The following is a 24,339-nucleotide window of genomic DNA, read 5'->3' on the forward strand; positions in this document are numbered from 1 at the left end:
TGCATAGAGAGTGGATCAAAAGGTGCAGGGCGAGCAGTGTCGCATTCTGGGGTGACCCTATCTGAGCAGAGGCCAAAAAAAGGGAAGATCCCTAACATAAGTGACTAAGAGACAGAGTGACCTTCTTGAAACGGGTCCTAGGAGTGGATGCCTAGCTATGAGACACCAAACTTATAACGCTGGAAGGTAACGGGCCTAAAGCAGGACAGAATACATGGGACAAGCAAAGTGTCACGGGCGGGAGATCCAGAGCATCAGCATTATCGATCAGCATTATCGACCATTCTGGCACCTTAAAGGGAAAGGAGGATGGAGAATGTCAGGACAATTGTTAATAAGGAGTCAGGACTAAAGCTGGGTTGTGGTGAAGTAGTGAGAAACTGTGGCCATAGAGGGCACTATAGACTACAGTGTAAGGAAACTGTAGAAAAGGCTTCAAGTTGTAAAGGAAACATTCATAAGACTTTGTACCTGCTATTCCTTGTATCTAACCTGTGAGGCAGCGAGGGGGATCATATATGAGGGCCGGTATGCGTCTCCCAGTTTGCGTATAGAGACATATTAGACCAGCTGGAGCGCATTGTGATTACAGCAAACGTCTATGATTACAAGGCAGAATAAAAGTAAGTGTGGATTTAGGAAAAGTAGTTAAGCAAATCAGATTTTAGGAAATTCCAAATGGGCTTTGATTTTTGGAGGGATTTGCAGGTTTGGTAAAGGGGCGAATCCCTCCCTCCACTCCGGGATTTGAGAATGGCTCGATGTCCATGATTCCCATTTAAACTCTCAGTTTTGTCTTGGGTGTGTCAGTGTTTTGCTTTGCAAGCTGCAGAGCAGGAGGCTTTGTGCAACCCAGGCGTGTGTGAAGCTAATGCAGCTCCCCAGAGTCCTGGTTCGTTGCAGTAATGTTGTTCTTCCACCAGGGGGAGTGATGTTACGTCTGAAGGCAATGAAAGAGATCTGCTGTCCAGGTGTCACAGCCACACACACACTTCACACACCAGTCCACCAGGGGGAGCTAAGGGTTCTATCTATTAAGCCACTCTTGGGGACCAACGAGGAAAGGTCTCCCAGTCGAGCTGGCTGGGGTGATCCCTGGTCAGATCCAGACTGAAGTATGAGGAGGAAGGAAAGAAGGACACGGAGCTGCGCCTGCAACCCATGCGGCAGCATCCTAAGAAAGGACAAGAAAGGAATTGTGCTGTAGTGAGTGAGAAACAAAGTCATAGCAACAGGAGTGTAACATCAGTGGGAGACCAGCTAGAAGCAAGCTGCCTCCATCTGAAGCGCAGATCCGGTGGCCAGAATACCGAGGGAGTAAAGAGCTCTATGTCATTACTTCAGAGACTGGCAGGCCGGGGCGTCTCTGGGGTCCCTATGAAAAGCCTCAGGCCATCAGTCATACGGGTTTTGTCCTATCCGTACCATCTGGGGGACAGAGAGAGAAGTAACAACAGTGAGGACCTTATGATAGCTTATGCAAGTAGGGACCTACTATGTTACTGTGCGCAAGGGGAAGGCTATTGAATTCCTCCTGGACAAGGGGACTCTGCATTTGCCTTCAGACCGGCTGGACTCTGCCTACCCTGTGGTCCCTACTCTGCACTGTGGATGCCGAACCTTCAGTAAAAGGTAAAGAGGCTGCAACCTTGTGTCCTCGTTATTCACTGCGCCTTACACCATCCACCACCTACACTCTGGGAAGCCCTGGGGACATACTTCACCTGTGGGAAGGTATACCATCTAGCTGCCATAACATCACCCCAGTGGACCCCTAAGCTGCGTCGGTCACCCTGACCGAATACCACAGGTGGCATCACAAACATTATCCATTTAAAGACCTTTCCCCAATTCCCAACGGACGTTCACCTAGGGCCACGGACCGGGTCAGCCACCATGACATCCCCACTGAGTACTGAGAACCAAAGGACCCAGCTCCGAGTACCCCACAGCCCTTGGGGACAATCCACTAACTCAGAGCTAGGGTCTTCAAAGCTGCTGACGCACCCATGAGATAAACGATGGTGCAGTGGTTTGGACACGGACTGTTTTGAGGATCTGGCTGCGAGCCGGAGGATATTGCTGACCTGTTTTTGTGAGTTCTCTGGAATAAAGACATTTTATGTTGAACTTTCATGGGTCCCTGCCTATCTGTCGCACTGTGTGAACACCACTGCACTGCAAACCCTTATCAAGTTGCCATTCAGTAAAGAGTTTATTTTTGAATGGTGATCTCCCTCATTGAACTGTAAAACATCTGGTCCTGGCAAACCAGCAACATCAGTTACATGTGGCCTGAACAGGGGAAATGCCCTGCACAAGTCCATACACCCAGCCAGGACCCCCCTTTCACGTAACCTGACCGGGAGCAGGAAACAAGCGCCTCGCCATGGCTACCTTCCCGCTCCACGTTACACACACTCTATCCCGGCATCTATCTGAAAAAGATTAGACAACATCTAAGATGCCTCCCAAAAATTGTTGTTTGGCCACTTTCAAATTTTAAAGGATTGACTACAGCAAGGATGTTTGTATGTAATAAGGTATGACTTATCTTTTTTATTTTCTTTCTGCAGGAAGAAGAAAACAATTTTTGTTATTGATCCAGCAGGCAATTTATATTACAATTGGCTTTTTTGCATCACGATGCCTGTAATGTACAACTGGACCATGATTATAGCAAGGTGAACGTCTACAGCTTAAAACTCCATATGTTAGATGAAAATATCAGCCATATCTAGTAGATAAAGCCCCTTCTCACTATAACATTTTTACACTAAATGCTTAATGCAAATAAACAACTCGAGCTATGCTTTTTATCCCGTTGCAGTCCAAGTCAAATTTTTTCTTTTGCCATTTCCTTTTTCTTCTTTCTTTCAAGAACCATAACTTTTTTTCCCCATCAACATAGCCATATGAGGGCTTGCATTTTGCAAAATGATTTGTGGTTTCCAATATAAGCTTAACCATTAACCATAATGTATTGAAAAACAGGAAAAAAGTCCAAGTCTGTTGAAAAAAAAACAATTCCGCCATTTTATTGGGGCTTATACTTTTACAGATTTTACTGTGCAGTGTAAAGACCTGGTAATTTAATGCTACTGATCAGTACAATTACACAGGAGACACCTGAAAGTAACTACCATGAGTACCAATCCCAAAAGTTTAACCTCTTAGTCCACGGGTGGGCATTTCTTTTTCCCAAGGGGCCACATGAGAGACTGACTTTTGTGGAGGGATGAACTAAAGGTCCAAACTTAATTCTGTTCATTATGATTATTTATATTATGCTGGACCCCACTCAACATAATGGACCCCATAGCTCACCACACACATCATGATGGACCAAATAGCTCCCACCACACAGCATGATAGAACCCACAGCTTCTCACACAGAATAATGGACTCCATGGCTCCCCACACACATAGCAGGATGGACCCCATAGCTTTTCACACACATCATAATGGACTCTAGAGCTTCTCAGAAAGTGTGATGGACCCCACTTACACAGTTTGTGTAAGTTTTTTGTTCTCTCATAGTATGATGGCCACCACACAATTACAATCCACCGTAGTCTCTCCCCATACCATTATGGCCCCATACAAATTCTGACCATTAAGTACAAAAAATAAAACTACTCCCCTAACTGCATTCCCTCTGATGCACTGCTCCAATTTGTGCTCTGAGGCTCCATACAACAGGCGCAACATAGTGATGTCATTGTGCATGCTGCGTCAAGCCGCATACTCACAACCTGAATAGTGGAAATTGAGATGCGGTGGTGGGGAGGCCCCTGTGGTGCTGCTTGCTCTCTCCAAATTTTTGCACAGGAGCAGCCAAAGGAGTGACTGTGGCCACACATTCTTCCCCCACATGATGTGATGAGTGCCAGTAGACCCTGTGCTTGTACGCCTATGAAGCCTTTGTTGCAGTGTATTGTATAGATCAGGTGCTTGCAAGGTTCACATTCACTAAGAGCAGTAATTAATTTACAAATACTAAAAAATACACAGTATATAATATAAAAGTCTAAATCAAAACAAAAAAACTATTAACATATTCGATTTTTCTCGATGCATAATTTTCCAAACTAATAAAATATTAAAGTATTTATCCAATATGGTGAATGTGAAAACAGGATAAAAAAGTGTAGCGTAGAATTGCTGTTTCTTGGTTACTTTGCTTCCACAAAAACTGTCATAAAAGTACATTAGAAAGTTCCATGGACCCTAAAATGGTAAATAAAACTACACATTGACCCACAAGTCCTTAAACAACTCTATCATCTGAAAAATATAAAAATTATGGCTCTCTCTGTTTAAGTAGTTAAAAAAGGCTACTATTTAAATTTGGCACCATATACGGTAACTGCACTGAGCCTTAGCAGAAAGATGTCAGGTCATAAAAAAAACAGCAATATATATATTTTTTTTCATTTCACAGTCTGATCGGTACTGATGCACTACTGAGCTGGCTGTCAGTCAGTGCTGGGCTGTGGCTACAGTTAGTTTTAGTGGGGCCCTGGGCAAAACTTTAAAGTGGGGCCCCAAACTGCGCCATCACAAAGAAATATTTTTTGGTTGTATTTATATGCGCTGAGTTCAGAACGTTAAACGAGCGTGATCGACAGTATTCGTGTCCCTGTTTACCGGACTCTTCACGCTGGCTGAGGACGAACGATGACTTTTGTTCCACAATAGACAATCCAATCATTCGATGAATGAGCAGCATTTTGCTCGATCGTTGGGCGATTCCTGACATATTTACATGTATAAATTCTCATTACTGCCAGGACTTATAAATGCGGATGCTACACACACAGTATGTGACACACACATTGTATGTTACACAAACACACATACAGTGGCTTGCGAAAGTATTCACCCACTTGGCTTTATACCTATTTTTTTACATTACAACCTGTGTTTAAATATTTTTGTAATTCGATTTATGTATGATGCATCAGCACTAAATAGTCTAAGTTTGAGAAGTGAAGTGAAGTGAGAAAAATATAGGCATAAATTACATTTATGGGATCAAAACAGTAAAAATTGGCATGTGCATATGTATTCACCCCATTTGCTATGAAGTCCCTAAAATTTCTGGTTCAAGCAACTACCTTCATAAGTCACATGCTTAGTGAAAGGAAGTCTACTTGTGAGCAATCTAAGTGTCACATGGTCTGTCAGTATATACACTTTACCTTTTCTGAAAAGCCACAGAGGCTGCAACATCATTAAGCAAGAGGCTCCACTGACCAAACCACACCATGAAGACCAAGGGGCAAAGTCCAATCAGGGTTGGGTTATAAAAAAATATCTCAACGTCTGATGATCCCCAAAGCACCATCAAATCCATTATCATCAAATCGAAAGAACATGGCACCACAACAAATCTGCCAAGAGAGGGCCGCCCACCAAAACTGCAAGCCCAGGCAAGGAGGGCATTAACCAGAGAGGCAGCACAGAGACCAAAGGTAACCCTGAAGGAGCTGCGGAGTTCCCAAGTAGAGACAAGAGAATCTGTCCATGTGACCACAATAAGCTGTACACTCCACAGAGCTGACCATTATGGAAAAGTTGTTAGAAAAAAAGCCTTTACTTACACACAATTATTGTAAGGTTCATTTTCAGTTTGCCAAAAGACACGTGGAAGACTCCACAAACATATGGAAGAAGGTGCTATAGTCAGATGAGACCAAAATTTTACTTTTTAGCCACCAAGGTAAACACTCTGTCTGGTGCCAATCCAGCACAGCTCATCACCCCAAGAACACCATCCTCACAGTGAAACATGTTGATGGCAGTATCATGCTGTGGGGATGTTTTTCAACAGCAGGGACAGGGAAAATGGTCCAAGTTGATGGGAAGATGGATGGTGCGAAATACAGGGCTATTCTTGAGCAAAATCTGTTTCAGTCTGTCAGTGATTTGAGACTAGGATGGAGGTTCACCTTCCAACAAGAAAATGACCCAGAGCATACTGCTAAAACATCACTCGAGTGGTGTAAGGGGAAATGTGTAAATGTTTTGGAGTGGCCTGGTCAAAGCCCAGACCTTATTCCATTTGAAAATCTGTGGTCAGACTTGAAGATAGCTGTTCACCAGATGTAACAATCTAACTTGAAAGAGTTGGTACAGTTTGCCTTGAGGAATGGGCAAAAATCCCAGTGGCAAGACAAGGAAAGCTCATAGAGACTTATGCAAAATGACTTGCAGCTTTAATTGCCGCAAAATGAGGCACTACAAATTTTCACTTATTTTGTCCTATTTGTAGTTTGCTTTAAAATAAAAGGAATACCAAATGTTCACTGTTGTTGACATGTTCTTTACATTACTTTTGCAAGTCATTGTAGGTATATGCAGTTAGGCTCAAAAGTTTACATACCCCAGCAGAATTTTTGCATTCTTGGGCTTTTTCCAGAGAATATGAATGATAACACCAAAACTTTATCTCCACTTATGTGTAGTGGTCGGTTGAAGCCATTTATTGTCAAACTACTGTGCTTTCTCTTTAAATCATATTGACAACCGCAAAAATCCAAATGACCCTGATCAAAAGTTTACATACCCTGTTAATTTGGCCTGATAATATGCACAGAAGTTGACACAAATGGGTTTGAATGGCTACTAAAAGGTAACATGCTCACATGTGACCTGTTAGCTTGTAATCAGTGTGTGTACATAAAAGCTGAGTGAGTTTCTGGGATCCAGACAGACTCTTGCATCTTTCATCCAGCCACTGACATTTCTGGATTGTGAGTTTGTAAGTCATGGGGAAAGCAAAAGAATTGTCAATGGATCTACGGGAAAAGGTAGCTGAACTGTATAAAACAGGAAAGGGATACAAAAAGATATCCAGTTAATTGATAATGTCAGTCAGCAGAGTTCAAACTGTGATGAACAAGTGGAAAATCAGGGGCTCTGTAAAAACAAAACCACTGTCAGGTAGACCAGCAAAAAATTCATCCACAACTACCAGGAAAATGGTTCAGGATGCAAAGAAAAACCCACAAATAACATGAGCTGAAATACAAGACTCTCTGAAAACTAGCGGTGTGGCTGATTGAAGATGAACAATAAGGAGGCACTTGAAGAAAAATTGGCTGCATGGTCGAGTCGCCAGAAAAAAGCCATTACTGCACAAATGCCACAAAGTATCTTGCCTGCAATACGCAAAACAGCACAGAGACAGGCCTCAAAACTTCTGGAACAAGGTAATTTGGAGTGATGAGACCAAAATTTTGGCCCCAACCATAAACGTTACATTTGGAGAGAGGTTAACAAGGCCTATGATGAAATGACCACCATTCCTACTGTAAAGCACGAAGGTGGATCGCTGATGTTTTGGGGATGTGTGAGCTGCAAAGGCACAGGAAACTTTGTCAAAGTTGAAGAAAAGATGAATGCAGAACGTTATCAGCAAATACTGGAGGCAAATTTGCACTCATCAACCCGGAAACTGCGCCTTGGGTGTATTTGGATGTTCCAACATGACAACTATCCAAAACACAAGGCCAAGTCGACCTGCCTTTGGCTACAGCAGATCAAAGTGAAGGTTCTGGAGTGGCCATCTCATTCTCCTGGCCTCAATATCATTGAGCCACTCTGGGGAGATCTCAAGCGTGCAGTTCATGCTAGACAGCCCAGGAATTTACAGGAACTGGAGGCTTTTTGCCAAGAAGAGTGGGCAGCTTTACCATCTAAGGAAATAAAGAACCTCATCCACAACTACCACAAAAGACTGCAAGCTGTCATTGATGTTAGAGGTGGCAATGCATGGTATTAAGAAATGGGGTGTATGAGCTTTTATCAGGGTCATTTGGATGTTTTGGGTTCTCATTATGATTTAAAAAGAGAAAACACAGTAGTTTCACAATAAATTGCTTCACTCTAACACTAACCATGAGTAGAGAAAAAGTTTTGGAGATTGCTTGTGATGTTGAATACCCTCATGGTATATTAGAAACCTGCAGAAAATGACAATGTATCCTCCTAGTGAGGTCTATAATGTATCAAACACCCTGGTGGTGTATGAGAATTGGTCAAACTTCAAATGGTGAACACACCGTAATGGCGTATTAGATTTCATATTCACACTATAGGATTCATAAATTTGGAGTAAGCTCCTTTATGGTGTATTAGATTAATTAAACACCCTATGATTAGTGATGAGCGAGAATACTCGTTGCTCGGGTGATCTCCGAATATTTGTAAGTGCTTGAAGATTTAGTTTTTGTCACCTCAGCTGAATGATTTACAGTTACTACCCAGCTTGAATACATGTGGAGATTCCCTACATGTGGGGATTCCCTAGCAACCAGGCAACCCCCACATGTAATCAACCTGTCTAGCAGCCGTAAATCATGCAGCTGAGGTGACAAAAGCTAAATCTCCGAGCACTTTCAAATATTCGGAGATCACCTGAGCAACGAGTATCCTCGCTCATCACTACCTATGATGAATAAGATTGATTAATCCTTCACAGTGAGGTAAATGTGATAACTAAAGAACACCCCAATGATGTATTCAATTTATCTCACGAATACAATGATGAGAATTTAATTCAACACCTTTGAAATGCTTCTTATGGAGCTACTCCTTAGATGTCCTGGTTTTCTGTTTCGGGTTATTGTCATGCTGGAAAACCCAGCCATGAGCCGTGAGCCTGGCTACAAATCTTACTCCGGTCATAGCCTAGAGTAGTATTTTCTGGCATAAGTAACAGCGCAAGTCATCATGAATTAGATAAGCTGTAGTGTTACATTACTCGCCGCCCCTTGTCACGGCACAAATCCATTTTGTAAGAGCTAGGAGAAACTGTCAAGGAAAATTCACAAAATTTGTCCGTGAATCTGAGCCACAGAATAAAAATTGTGACTTTTCAAAGCCATTTATGCCAGAAATTGCTTTAATAAATTGCCACCCTTGTATATAGAATTTAGTCTAGACTTTAGAGATGTTTGCTCTTTGTGTGTCGAACATTAGTTGTAATACTTAGGCCAAGTTCAAACATTCAGTATTTGCTCAGTATTTTACATCAGTATTTGTAAGACAAAACCAGGAGTGGGTGATAAATACAGAAGTGGTGCATATGTTTCTATTATACTTTTCCTCTGATTCTCCTGGTTTTGGCTTACAAATACTGATGCAAAATACTGAGCAAATACTGAACGTGTGAATGTGGCGAAAGTGAAATTGTTGTTTTGTAAACATTTACTGAATTTAGTTATGTTTTTTAAATTTTTCATTAATTTTGAACAGTTCCATGGCAAACTTTACCTTTGTATTTTTATCTACTTCTTTGTCCAATGTGCTTTCTTTTTTTTTACATTTCATAGCTTTTTTTTTTATTTTGCAGGGCTTGTTTTGATGAACTCCAGCAGGATTATCTGGAATTGTGGTTCTTTCTTGACTACTTATCAGATGTCATCTATATTACAGATATGTTTGTAAGAACAAGAACAGGTAAACATAATCTATACAAATTCTGCATGCAAAAAATGTGCCAGATGCTCAAAGTGGAAAAAGTATAAAAGTATAATTTATTCAAACATACTTGTACATTGACAGAACATAAAGTGCTCAGCATAAATGAGTACACCCACTTTGAAAAGTAAGGTTTTAATCAATGTAACTGAACACAAGAACAATTTCTTACATTTTGACAAGACTGAGCGTCATAGAACATTTTTAACCCATAAAATGTAGATTAAAGTTAATAATATTGCTTGCATTACAAAATCTTTACTTTTACTCAAATAAGTTGATGGAAAAATGAACACACCCACATAAAAAACTACTACATTTAGTATTTTGAAGGACCACACCAAGTCTTCTAGGATTCGAATGAACAAGGTAGTGACGTATTGGAACTTCTGTCACTTTCCATTCTTCAAGAATGACTTCTTTTATAGTCTGGATGCTAGATGGCGACAAATGGTCAACCTGTCTAATTCATATGAATTCCCCATAGGTGGTCAATTCGGTTCAGATCATGAGACACTTGACCACTGAATCACTTTTACTCTCTTTTCTTAAAAAATGCAAAAGTGGTCATAGATGTGTGATTTGAATCGTTAGTATGTTGTAAAAGTGCACATCTACCAAGGACACAGAGTGTGAGCATCTTATTTTTTCAATATAGAGCACTATATCTGTGAATTCATGGTACCATCACTGAAATGTAGCTTCTCATATTTTCAGCACTCATGTAGCCCCACATAAAGACAATGCCACCACCATGCTTCACTGTAGGCACCATGCATTTTTCTATATACTTCTCACTTTTATGACATCATACAGTTTTAAGCCATCAGTTCCAAAAACTTTTATCTTAGTCTCATCACTCCAGAATATGGAGTCCCAGTAGTCTTCTTATTTTCAGCATGAATCCTGGCATTTTGTAGGTGTGCTTTATTATGCATGGGCTTTTGAGAGGCTTACTTTGTGGATGACACCCATGCATGTCATTCCTCTGCAGTATGCTCTGTATTATGTCATGGGAAACACTCAACCCTTTTTGGCTTTTTGCTCACTGCAGTGACTTTGCATGTCGAGTTTCTTTAACCGTGTTTAGGTGTTAACTTTCGTGGTCGGCCTGGACGTTTCTGTGAGAAGGTTTTAGTTTTATGTTTTTTAAATTTTTGTTATCACTTTTTCTACAATATTCTGACTGAGAAATAAAGTTTTGCTTATCTTCTTGCATGCTTCCCGTTTCTTGTGTAAATCATTTCTTTTTTCTCTCAGGTCTTCCGTGCGGTGCCATTGCTGAGCACTTGAAATGGGAAGGGTTTTTTGTTAAGCAACGCTTTTTTTCTTTATGGTCAACTGTCTGCTGGACATCTGTTGGTTCTTAGTTCAACACTCTGATCAGACTGTATGACGCCCACTGCCACGTTACGGCAAACCTCTCAGTGGGTCCTAACTTTTATTGTCTTAAAGGAGTGTTGTGAGCTAACCACCGTTGCAGCAACAATGCACCAGCAGGGCAGGCAACCTGGTGCCTCATAGCCCCTACGCTGCAAGACTGAGTGCCCGAGGATCGCATCGCAATCCTCGTACTGGCTCTCTGCTCTCCAAACCTGAGCTTGACAGCTGCATAGAAATACATCACGCTATCATGCTCTGGTCAAGAGAGGTGTCGGGCCAGTCTATGCAGTGTGATGCCATCATCACTCGAGTTATACGACAGTCTGTCTCTGTAATAAGATGTAAAGTAGCTTATGGAGTTAAAACAGCCCAATTTGACTCAGTATATATACAGTATGTATCCGTATGGACTTCTCCCGCTTATGTGGTGAAGGCCCCAATTCATATTTCGATGCAAACTCTTCACAACGTGCAATTAATTTTTAACTATGTCCGTTCAATTTATGTTTGAATAAAGTATATTTTTATGTTTTGGTTTTTTACACCTTTATCTCTTGGCTCATTTTAGGTATGTAGGATTTGTATTTTATTTTGATGCAGAGCCTTTTCTAACTTATTCATCTCATGTTATAATATTGGCATATCTAGACATTCAGAACACGGTCCGTCAGTTTTTCTTTTGTTTGTATATACTGTCTGATTAATCATAGCTATAGAAGATACAATTACTCATACAAAAATGGTAAACCTGGTTTCACACATCCGTCATTCTTAGTCTGTTCAACAATTGGCCATGGGTCTCTGGAACAAAATCCAACAGTCTCACAGGCACATATGAAGCTGTTGAGTTATAAACAAGAGACCTGCCACCTGTCCAGACATCGCATTCCGTACTCAGACCCTAAATGTGTGGAGCCAGTATAAGACCACTATCACACTATCAATATTTGGTCAGTATTTTACATCAGTATTTGTAAGACAAAACCAGGAGTGGGTGATAAATACAGAAGTGGTGCATATGTTTCTATTATACTTTTCCTCTGATTGTTCCACTCCTGGTTTTGTCTTACAAATACTGATGAAAAAACACTGACCGTGTGAATGTGGCCTTAGGATGAGTTCAGAAGTGGCAGAGTTGTTGATGATTTTTAGTGCTGGTTCTGCAGCACAGATCTACCATAATTTTCAATACATTATACCTGGATGGGGTCGTAAAATATCGTCATGGAATTCACTGCATGCATATTATTTTGTAGAAATAATGTAGAACCTCACAGAGGATTTGGAACTTTGCAATGAAGTTTGTTTCAATTGTTTAAAGCTGGTTCTAACTTGCTCTTATATGTTAATACCATCTAGCAATCACAGACACAATGAGGCAAACACTAAAGTTGACAAGAGTATGAAACCAATAAAACATGATTTTCTTTCTTAAGTTTTTTTTGCCCATCAAAGCAAATGTAATAACTTTGAAGACCCCAAATTAACACATGACAAGATTTTGGGCACATTAGCTAGATATGAATTTGGCTATGATTATTAAAGTTTATTAATTTCCAGAAACACAGACAATATTAAGACCTGGAAGTGAATATCTAAGTCTATGAAGCGTCAGAATGAGGCCCCATAGTCTTTCATGGTACAACAGACTTCCAGCTCACATATAGAACGCTATTTGGTGCAGAGAGTCTGAACTGCCTATACGTGACTCCGAAGAGGAGCACAACGGTGATCGGTGAGTATTTAACACATTCAAATATTATCTTCAAAAAATCGAGAGGACTAGTAGTCTAGTACCATCTAGTGAGGGTGGCAATACTAAAAGGCAATAACGACTGTTTAGGAGTCTTGCCACATGACTAAGGATAAACAGCCAAACCGGAAACTCCAATTGAAAACACATGTTTTGGGGTATTTGCCCCTCTTGAGTGAAAAACAGGAGATGTGACTAAGCTAGGTGAGAGGCTTCTGATGTGGTCTTAGGGGAAACATTTTTCTTTATGGAGGATGCCAAGTTGGCATAGGGAGACTTATAGATTATGCAATGCCCCTCTCGGTATTTAAATATGCAAATATCCTCTTTGATTGGAACTCTAGTGCCACCTATTGGAAGTAGAAATCCTAAAAGGCAATATCGACAGTTTAACGATCCTTGCCACATGACCGGATATATTAACATCATAACACTACACTAACATTTATACAAGTTCATGGAATAATAAGAATTAACGGAAGTGCTTCTTTAAGTGTTTTTGTAAGTATAACTGTTTGGCAAAACCTTGTGGTTGTAACCAAAATTGTTGTTAGAGAAATTAAACATTATCCTAACCTCCCTGAACTAATTTCAATAAGCAATAGGGATAGGCAATTAATCAAATTAATGCATAATTTTAGGCCAGTTTGCACCAAAATCAAGCAGTTGATTCTTGTTCTGCTCTGGCAGTGCTCTTTATCATTGGTGGAGGGAGCACCAAGATTCAAAGGAACAGCAGAAACCTGAGCAGGAGCTCTGCAGGAATAGCAATGAAGAGAAGCTATTTCTTCACAGGGAAGCTGGGTAACACAAGGGAGAACTGTCAGGAGGTGAACTGTGCCAAATCTGTGGCTTCACAGACACTGCTTCTAATAACCCCCTAACAGCCAGAGTACAGCTTTGGAAGGCTACTTAAAGTGTATGTTCACTACTTTAGCGCAGGATAGGTCATCAATGTCTGATCGGTCGGGGTCCAACACCCGGCACCTTCTCCGATCAGCTGTTATTGATGTTAGTGGAGGCCAATGGCTGGAAGTACTCACCAGCAGAGCTGGCTGTCTTCTCTTAGTGGCCATGGCTTGGTACTACACATCCGCATCCTATGCAAATCAATAGGAGGCGGATGTGTAGTACCCTGCGGCAGCCACTATGAGAAGACAGCCAGCTTCGCAAGTGAGTATCTCCAGCCAGAGAAAAGGTGCTCAGCGGGGGTGCCAGGTGTCAGATTAGGATAGGTTATTAATAGTGATGAGCGAATATACTCATTACTCGAGATTTCTCGAGCTCACTCGGGGGTCCCCCGAGTATTTTTTAGTGTTCGGAGATGTAGTTTTTCTTGCCGCAGCTGAATGATTTACAACTGTTAGCCAGCATAAGTACATGTGGGGGTTATCTGGTTGCTAGGGAATCCCCACATGTACTTATGCTAGCTAACAGATGTAAATCATTCAGCTGCGGCAAGAAAAACTAAATCTCCGAGCACTAAAAAATACTCAGAGGACCCCCGATCATGCTCGAGAAATCTCTAGTAACGAGTATATTCGCTCATCACTAGTTATTAATGCTAAAGTAATGGACAACCTCTTTAAGTGTCAGAAGAGTAGCACATTAGCAGTTGTTGCATCTCCATAAAAGCTTCTCTTCCCCCTGCCTCTTCTGTTCTTCAGTGTTTTCAGTAACTCTGGTTCTCCTTCTGTCTGTAAGAGTGAAACCATTTCCTTCCTTTTGGATCCAGTGTTCTGTCCCGTGCTGAAGAGGAATTAAAAGTTAACCTCTCGTTTGTGCAACCTACTGTGTTTGGTCCCAACTGTTCTGCGCCCTCCATGAACTGCAGGAAAGATGGTTTCTAACCCCTTGCCTGTCCATTCCCTCTTCCTTTGTGTGACCCCTCCATCAACCCTCTCTCCCTCACAAAAAAAGTAGTATGATGTCAACATGATCAGTATGGTTATCCAGATACAAGGTGGAGTAGATTCTATCATTTACTCCACTTTCTGGCATAGATTATACTAAATTTGATCGGCTGTGGATGGATACACCCTCCTAGTAAGCTCGATTCACAAAATAAAATCTAAATTTTACTACATGATGCCACAGGAAGCAGAATAATTGACTACAGGAGCAGCCATGATCAGTCTGAGCCAGAAGAGATCATTGCCAAGCAGAACAGGGAAGTAGCTAGCAACTACCTGCCGGAAACTTCTTAGCCCCATTTGAAAAAAATAAACAAAGTCCTGGATAACCCATTTAAGTTTAATAAGACTAAATAACTTGGTCTCAGAGGTGACATATCAGAATATGGAACACAACATCTAAAGGAAAGGCTCGGCTTTTGTGACATGATAAAATAGTGATTGATTAATTCTGTCTAGGGTCTAAAAGATTTTGTATGGTAGGCTGGGTTCACTAGAGGCATGCAAAATCCTCCATTTTACACCAAGAAAAAAATTATGATATTTCATCACTATTGTCATGCGTATGCAATCAGTATGTCATTCACGAGTCCGTTTTTTACATCCATATGGTTCTTGTGTCCATTTTGTACATACGTATGGCATCCATTTTTTACATGTACAATTTACTAAATAATAAAATGGCAGACATAGTTTCCAATTGTAATGTATCCATGAAAAACACATTGCATGTGGATGGTACGCCATATGTGATATGATTCTTGCGCACCCATTGACTTATAATGAGCGGGTCTGATCCAGAATACCGACCACAATAGTGCATGATGCGATTTTTTATGTACTGACCACAGGTCCTTATGTATTAATGGTCATATGAACTACCACACAGACTTGCACTGATTAGTGTGCCGTCTGTATGCTACGCGTTTTGTATATGGACAGCTCACAGATGTTTATTTTTGTTAATCTGCATGAGTCCCCAGATGTTCTACGTTATTAACACCATTTCTTCTCTTTCAAGGCTATTTGGAACAAGGTCTTCTGGTCAGTAATGAAGGAAAACTTAGGGACAAGTATAAAAAGACTTTACAGTTTAAGTTGGATGTGATGTCCATTATACCGACAGATATACTGTATTTTAAATTTGGACTAAACTATCCAGAGCTCAGACTTAACAAATTGCTACGAGTTGCTCGCATGTTTGAGTTTTTCCAACGAACTGAAACAAGGACCAACTACCCCAACATCTTCAGGATTTCTAACCTCATCATGTACATCGTCATCATCATTCACTGGAATGCGTGTGTCTACTATTCCATCTCTAAAGCTATAGGATTTGGACAAGATACATGGGTCTACCCCAACACTTCACACCCCGAATATGGGCGTTTAGCTAGGAAATATGTATATAGTCTTTATTGGTCAACCCTGACTCTAACTACTATTGGGGAAACTCCTCCTCCTGTGCAAGATTCTGAGTTTTGGTTTGTAGTTGCTGATTTCTTAGTAGGAGTATTGATTTTCGCTACCATCGTCGGTAATGTCGGATCCATGATTTCAAACATGAATGCCGCCAGAGCAGAGTTCCAGAGCAGGATAGATGCAATTAAACAGTATATGCATTTCCGTAAAGTCAGCAAAGACTTAGAAAAACGAGTGATTAAGTGGTTTGATTATTTGTGGACAAATAAGAAAGCCGTTGATGAAAGAGAAGTGTTGAAGTACCTACCCGACAAGTTAAGAGCAGAAATTGCCATCAATGTCCATCTAGACACACTAAAGAAAGTCAGAATCTTTGCGGATTGCGAAGCTGGACTCTTGATTGAACTTGTATTAAAGCTACAACCTCAGGTTTACAGTCCTGGGGATTACATATGTAGGAAAGGAGACATTGGACGAGAAATGTACATTATCAAAGAAGGTAAGCTTGCTGTCGTGGCAGATGATGGAATTACACAATTTGTGGTGTTGAGTGATGGCAGCTATTTTGGAGAGATCAGTATTCTAAACATCAAGGGCAGTAAAGCTGGTAATAGAAGAACAGCAAACATTAAGAGTATTGGCTATTCTGATCTTTTTTGCTTGTCCAAAGATGACTTAATGGAAGCTCTCACTGAATATCCGGATGCTAAGGCCATGCTTGAGGAAAAGGGAAGGCAAATTCTAATGAAAGATGGTCTACTTGACATGGACATTGCTAATGCTGGAGCGGATCCCAAAGATATTGAAGAGAAAGTTGCTCACATGGAAGGTTTAGTTGACAATCTGCAAACAAAATTTGCAAGACTGTTGGCAGAATATGACTCCGCACAACAGAAACTTAAAAAGCGGGTGACCCAAATAGAAGAAATGTTAAAGCCTGCACCTGAAGTTGTTGAAACTGTAGAAATGGAGGCACCAAAAGAAGGAGAGCCTCCTCCAAATGAATAATTTGGTGAATGCACAACTGGCTGAGGGACTTTTATCATTAAATGATTGCAACTAATGGTCAACGGCATTAAAGTACAATGAACAGTCACCAGAGACTTTTGTTCAGTCTTGAATCAGTCCTTCCTTTTAATAGGATAATTAGAACTATACAATGCTATACAAATAGTGTTGAAGTGTTAAGGAACAACATAAAAAAAGGATTAACTTTAAAAAACATTTTATGTATTATAATTTTCTTAAAAAAATAGTTTGCTAAAAAAAAAAAAAAATCGAGTAGATCTACAGTATCACATACCCAACAGAATGACCATCTCAATAACACAAGTAACCATGAACATTACTCTGCCCCTTAGGTTGCAAGGCAAGTCCATCAAGTTCAACCTTTTCAATTCAATACTAAATTATTAATTATCATTAGATAAAAGTTAAATCTTTATTAAATGCTAAGATTCAAACATTACTACCACTTTGTGTGGGGCATTTTATAGCTTGGAAGCTCGAACTGTAAAGAACCCTTTTTTATTTTGATAACTAAAAAGGCTTTCGCCTACGTGTAAATATTCTTTAATCTTTTGTACAGTTCTCGGAAAGAATGAATCATTTGCCAGTTCTTAGTCCTAAACATATCTATACACGTTATTAGGATCACCACTTATTTCGTTCACATTTTTTTTAATTTGTTTATTAAACATCAGAAAAAAAAGAGAACAATAAGACATACATGTTTTGCTTGCAACCAAACCAGTACAAATGTAAACAATAAGTCTTATCAGTACACATCATAACAATATGTCTAAAAAACCTGTAATAAGACTCTAAAACTGGGCTAGGTTCACATTTGCGATTGAGTCCGCAGTGTATCATCTGCAACCGCAAACGCATGCAAAAAGTGCAGCGTTTGTGCTTTTTATGCGCATGCGTTTGATATTTCCAGGAGGGCGTGTCTCAATGGGCGTTTCTACATCAGTCCCTGGACATGCGCAGTCCGAAGTACGCAAGCGCATCGAACGCATGCATACGCAAAGACATGCGTACGCATGCGTTCCCATAGACAGTAATGCGTTTTTAAATGCACTCATCCACATGCCTGCGCATATTTGATGGAAATTTGCTGCCTCAAAAATTCCACCATGGTGCGTTAGCCGTGCCCTGCCGCACACTGCGAAAAAACGCATGCATAAGCAAACATGGACGAATGCATGCAAACAATGTTAAAGATAGGAAATTAAGACAAGCATGCAGATGTATGTGTCAGAAATGCTGCGGACACAACCGCAAATGTGAAACCGGCCTAAGACATTTTTTGTAAGCTGGACAAGCTCGACACTTTAATTTAATAATGTATTAACCTTTTAACCTTCTACAGTTACCATAAAACCTTTTTTTTTTACAATGCAGAGCCCAGAGCAGAATACTACATTTGTTCTCACAAGTTTTTAAACACTCAATATTTGCATTTGCTTCTTGTAGCTGCTGCTTGATATTGAGTACTGCTGCTCAGCATACTTGTATCTACATTACTCAAGTACTAATCTTGTTTTGCAATCTCACTTGTAATTAATTTTATTTATATGCAAAATAGTATTACTTTGACCTAGGATTATAGTGGCCGAGGTGCATTCTTTAACATTTATCATGATAAATATAATTTATAAATGGTTAACCATTTCTGAGCATTTAAATTGTGTGACAGGGACACTGTTCGAGGCAGTCTTACAACTGTTAATAGGGCTTCCACAGAAAGGCTTAGCACAAGCCAATCAGTCTATGAGATTGCAGGGGTTGCCCTGGTCTTTACCCTTTCCTTTCATCCCAGCACGTGGCTCTGGATTTACACAGGGAACCCTAGGTTGGAGCCACAGAGTCAGCTAGAGTAGAGAAACCTAGAAGTAAGAAGTTTAGATGGGGACACATTGGAAAGCAAGCAGGTGATCAAATAACAATCTAAGGTCAGAAAATGGGTTGATCAAAATAGCACAACAGCAGCAATAGCACTAAGGGTACCGTCACACTATAACATTTCGATCGCTACGATGGTACGATTCGTGACGTTCCAGCGATATCGTTACGATATCGCTGTGTCTGACACGCAGCAGCGATCAGGGATCCTGCTGAGAATCGTACGTCGTAGCAGATCGTTTAGAACTTTCTTTCATCGCTGGATCTCCCGCTGTCATCGCTAGATTGGTTTGTGTGACACCGATCTAGCGATCTAGCGATGCGATCCAGCGATGCGTTCGCTTGTAACCAGGGTAAACATCGGGTAACTAAGCGCAGGACCGCGCTTAGTTACCCGATGTTTACCCTGGTTACAAGCGTTAAACTAAATAAAAACAAACAGCACATACTTACATTCTGGTGTCCGTCAGGTCCCTTGCCGTCTGCTTCCCGCACTGTGACTGCCGGATTAGGGTTAGGGTTAGGGGTAGGGTTAGGGTTAGGATCCCTTAGGGTTAGGGGTAGGGTTAGGGTTAGGGGTAGGGTTAGGGTTAGGGTTAGGGGTAGGGTTATGGTTAGGATCCCTTAGGGTTAGGGTTAGGGGTAGGGGTAGGGTTAGGGTTAGGGGTAGGGTTAGGGTTAGGATCCCTTAGGGTTTAGGGTTAGGGGTAAGGTTAGGGTTAGGGGTAGGGTTAGGGTTAGGGGTAGGGTTAGGGTTATGGGTAGGGTTAGGGTTAGGATCCCTTTATCACCTTTATGTTGGGGGGTGGCATATCAGTGTGTTTTCAGGGTTTTTAATAGAAAAACGCATGCGTTTTTAACGCAAAAAAACGCATGCACAAAAAAACGCATGCGTCCCCATTGACTCCAATGTATTTTTTGACCCAAAAAAAAATGCATGAAAACGCATGCGTTTTTTTGGTCCAAAAAACGCCTCACAAAAATACTACAAGTTGCATTTCTGAAAATGAACGCATGCAGTAAAAAACGCATGCGTTTCAAAACGCGACCAAACGCGTACACACAAAAACGCATGCGTTTTCAATGTTAAATATAGGAAAAAAAACGCATGCGTTTTTAAAAAAAAAACGCTGCAGACAAAAACGCAAGTGTGAAACCACCCTAACATGTGCTCATCATTAGATTTCAAAGACTACTTCACCAACTTGTTAAAATGTATTAAAGGGTTATTCCCCTAAAAAACAGGCTATTACTTATCCATGCTCAACCTCTGTTCCATTCTGTCTATGGCACGGCCAGAAGTAGCGGAGCACTGTATTTGGAAAACCTATAGACAATAAATGGAATGGAGACATAGAATGCACATCCCTGCTCCACTCAGGATAGGGCTGCAGAGCCTTGATCTAGAGATCATTGATGGTACCACTAGTTGAACCCCCTGCACTAACCAAGTTACCTACTATCATATGAATGGAAAATAACTTGTTTGTTTTATTTGGGTATAATCCTTTAGTTAAAACATATTGGAGCTGATAAAAGTGAAAAAAGAATCAATGAGCCCATGCAGGTCCTGTTCTGGTGCCTATTCCTTAACAGCCTGGAAATGTTCACTCAGCAGAGGTAGGTCACTACTGTGGTGACCTGTGATTGACCAACTGTATAGTCTATGCTTACACTGCCTAAAGATTGGACAGGTCTCATAAATTTGCCCATTTTGTGCATCTTGTGACAAAGTCACTGGTAAAGTTCTGGAGGGGAGATATGTGTCACTACGCTTAACCTCTTCCCGACCTTTGACGCCACATAGGCATCATGAAAGTCGGTGCCAATCCGACCCATGACGCCTATGTGGCGTCATGGAAAGATCGCGTCCCTGCAGATCGGGTGAAAGGGTTAACTCCAATTTCACCCGATCTGCAGGGACAGGGGGAGTGGTAGTTTAGCCCAGGGGGGGTGGCTTCACCCCCCCGTGGCTACGATCTCTCTGATTGGCAGTTTCACTTTCAACAGCCAATCAGAGCGATTTGTAATATTTCACCTATTAAAACTGGTGAAATATTACAATCCAGCCATGGCCGATGCTGCAATATCATCGGCCATGGCTGGAAACACTAATGTGCCCCCACCCCACCCCACCGATCGCCCCCCCCAAGCCACCGATCTGTCCGGTACACTGCTCCGGCTCCCCTGCGTCCTGTGCTCCGCTCCCTCCGTGCTCTTCTCCGCTCCCCTCGTGCTCCAATCACCCCCTGTGCTCTGATCCAACCCCCCTGCACTCCGATCCACCCCCCATGCTCCGATCCACCCCCCGTGCTCCGATCCACCCCCCCGCGCTCCGATCCACCCCCACATGCTCCGATCCCCCCCGTGCTCCCCCTCACCCCATCATACTTACCGTTCCTCCCGGGGTCCATCCGTCTTCTCCCTGGGTGCCGCCATCTTCCATCCGGCCGGCAGATTCGTTCTAATGTGCATTTTGATCACTGAGATATAACCTATCACAGTGATCAAAATAAAAAAAATAGTAAATGACCCCCCCCCCCCCTCTGTCACCTCCATAGGTAGGGACAATAAAAAAATCAAGAATTTTTTTTTTTTCCACTAAGGTTAGAATAGGGTTAGGGTTAGGGTTAGGGTTTCGGTATGTGCACACGTATTCTGGTCCTCTGCGGATTTTTCCGCTGTGGATTTCATAAATCCGCAGCGCTAAACCGCTGCGGATTTATGGCGGATTTACCGCGGTTTTTCTGCACATTTCACTGCAGTTTTACAACTGCGATTTTCTATTGGAGCAGTTGTAAAACTGCTGCGTTTCCGTGCAGTTTTTCTGCAGCATGTGTACAGCGATTTTTGTTTCCCATAGGTTTACATTGAACTGTAAACTCATGGGAAACTGCTGCGGATCCGCAGCATTTTCCGCAGCGTGTGCACATACCTTTAGAATTAGTCTATGTGCACACGGTGCGGATTTGGCTGCGGATCCGCAGCGGATTGGCCGCTGCGGATTCGCAGCAGTGTTCCATCAGGTTTACAGTACCATGAAAACCTATGGAAAACCAAATCCGCTGTGCCCATGGTGCGGAAAATACAGCGCGGAAACGCTGCGTTGTATTTTCCGCAGCATGTCAATTCTTTGTGCAGATTCCGCAGCGTTTTACACCTGTTCCTCAATAGGAATCCACAGGTGAAATCCGCACAAAAAACACTGGAAATCCGCGGTAAATCCGCAGGTAAAACGCAGTGCCTTTTACTCGCAGATTTTTCAAAAATGATGCTGAAAAATCTCACACGAATCTGCAACGTGGGCACATAGCCTTAGGGTTAGGGGTGTGTTGTGGTTAGGGTTGTGATTAGGGTTATGGCTACAGTTGGGATTAGGGTTAGGGGTGTGTTGTTGTTAGTGTTGGAGGTAGAATTGAGGGGTTTCCACTGTTTAGGCACATCAGGGATCTCCAAACGCAACATGGCGCCACCATTGATTCCAGCCAATCTTGTATTCAAAAAGTCAAATGGTGCTCCCTCACTTCCGAGCCCCAACGTGCACCCAAACAGTGGTTTACCCCCACATATGGGGTACCAGCATACTCAGGACAAACTGCGCAACAATAACTGGGGTCCAATTTCTCCTGTTACCCTTGTGAAAATTAATAAATGCTTGCTAAAACATCATTTTTGAGGAAAGAAAAATGATTTTTTTATTTTCACGGCTCTGCGTTGTAAACGTCTGTGAAGCACTTGGGGGTTCAAAGTGCTCACCACATATCTAGATATGTTCCTTTGGGGGTCTAGTTTCCAAAATAGGGGTCACTTGTGGGGGGTTTCTACTGTTTAGGCACACCAGGGGCTCTGCAAACGCAACGTGACGCCCGCAGACCATTCCATCAAAGTCTGCATTTCAAAAGTCACTACTTCCCTTCTGAGCCCCAACGTGTGCCCAAACAGTGGTTTACCCCCACACATGGGGTATCAGCGTTCTCAGGAGAAACTGGACAACAACTTTTGGGGTCCAATTTCTCCTGTTACCCTTGGGAAAATTAAAAAATTCTGGGCTAAATAATTATTTTTGAGGAAAGAAAACGTATTTATTATTTTCACGGCTCTGCGTTATAAACTTCTGTGAAGCACTTGGGGGTTCAAAGTGCTCACCACACATCTAGATAAGTTCCTTTCGGGGTCTAGTTTCCAAAATGTGGTCACTTATGGGGGGTTTCTACTGTTTAGCCACATCAGGGTCTCTGCAAACGCAAAGTGATGCCCGCAGAGCATTCCATCAAAGTCTGCATTTCAAAATGTCACTACTTCACTTCCGAGCCCCGACATGTGCCCAAACAGTGGTTTACTCCCACATATGGGGTATCAGCGTACTCAGAAGAAACTGGACAACAACTTTTGGGGTCAAATTTCTCCTGTAACCCTTGGGAAAATAAAAAATTGCAGGCTAAAAGATCATTTTTGAGAAAATAATTTTTTTTTTTTATTTTCATGGCTCTGCGTTATAAACTTATGTGAAGCACTTAGGGGTTCAAAGTCCTCACCACATATCTAGATTAGTTCCTTTGGGGGTCTAGTTTCCAAAATGGGGTCATTTGTGGGGGATCTCCAATGTTTAGGCACACAGGGGCTCTCCAAACGTGACATGGTGTCCGCTAATGATTGGAGCTAATTTTCCATTTAAAAAGCCAAATGGCGTGCCTTCCCTTCCGAGCCCTGCCGTGCGCCCAAACAGTGGTTTACCCCCACATATGGGGTATCAGCATACTCAGGACAAACTGGACAACAACATTTGGGGTCCAATTTCTCCTATTACCCTTGGCAAAATAGGAAATTCCAGGCTAAAAATCATTTTTGAGGAAAGAAAAATTATTTTTTATTTTCATGGCTCTGCGTTATAAACTTCTGTGAAGCACCTGGGGGTTTAAAGTGCTCAATATGCATCTAGATAAGTTTCTTGGAGGGTCTAGTTTCCAAAATGGGGTCACTTGTGGGGGAGCTCCAATGTTTAGGCACACAGGGGCTCTCCAAACGCGACATGGTGTCCGCTGACAATTGGAGCTAATTTTCCATTCAAAAAGTCAAATGGCGCGCCTTCCCTTCCGAGCCCTGCCGTGTGCCCAAACAGTGGTTTACCCCCATATATGAGGTATCGGCGTACTCAGGAGAAATTGCCCAACAAATTTTAGGATCCATTTTATCCTATTACCCATGTGAAAATTAAAAAATTGAGGCGAAAAAATTTTTTTTGTGAAAAAAAAAGTACTTTTTCATTTTTACAGATCAATTTGTGAAGCACCTGAGGGTTTAAAGTGCTCACTTGGCATCTAGATAAGTTCCTTGGGGGGTCTAGTTTCCAAAATAGGGTCACTTGTGGGGGAGCTCCAATGTTTAGGCACACAGGGGCTCTCCAAACGCGACATGGTGTCCGCTAACGATGGAGATAATTTTTCATTCAAAAAGTCAAATGGCGCTCCTTCC

General features: G+C 41.7%; 1 protein-coding gene across 1 annotated transcript in view; it reads left to right on the top strand.

Moving 5' to 3' along the window:
* Positions 1-17,152, top strand: part of CNGA1 (cyclic nucleotide gated channel subunit alpha 1) — a 98,652-nt gene extending 81,500 nt beyond the window's left edge. The window contains exons 7-9 of the mRNA XM_069745786.1: positions 2,577-2,684; positions 9,362-9,468; positions 15,560-17,152. Of these exons, the coding sequence (XP_069601887.1) occupies positions 2,577-2,684; positions 9,362-9,468; positions 15,560-16,968 (1,624 nt within the window). The 3' untranslated portion in view covers positions 16,969-17,152. The remainder of the gene's footprint in view (positions 1-2,576; positions 2,685-9,361; positions 9,469-15,559) is intronic.
* Positions 17,153-24,339: the final 7,187 nt, after the last annotated feature.

The sequence above is a fragment of the Ranitomeya imitator genome, chromosome 1, assembly GCF_032444005.1.
Source record: "Ranitomeya imitator isolate aRanImi1 chromosome 1, aRanImi1.pri, whole genome shotgun sequence".
NCBI lineage: Eukaryota > Metazoa > Chordata > Amphibia > Anura > Dendrobatidae > Ranitomeya > Ranitomeya imitator.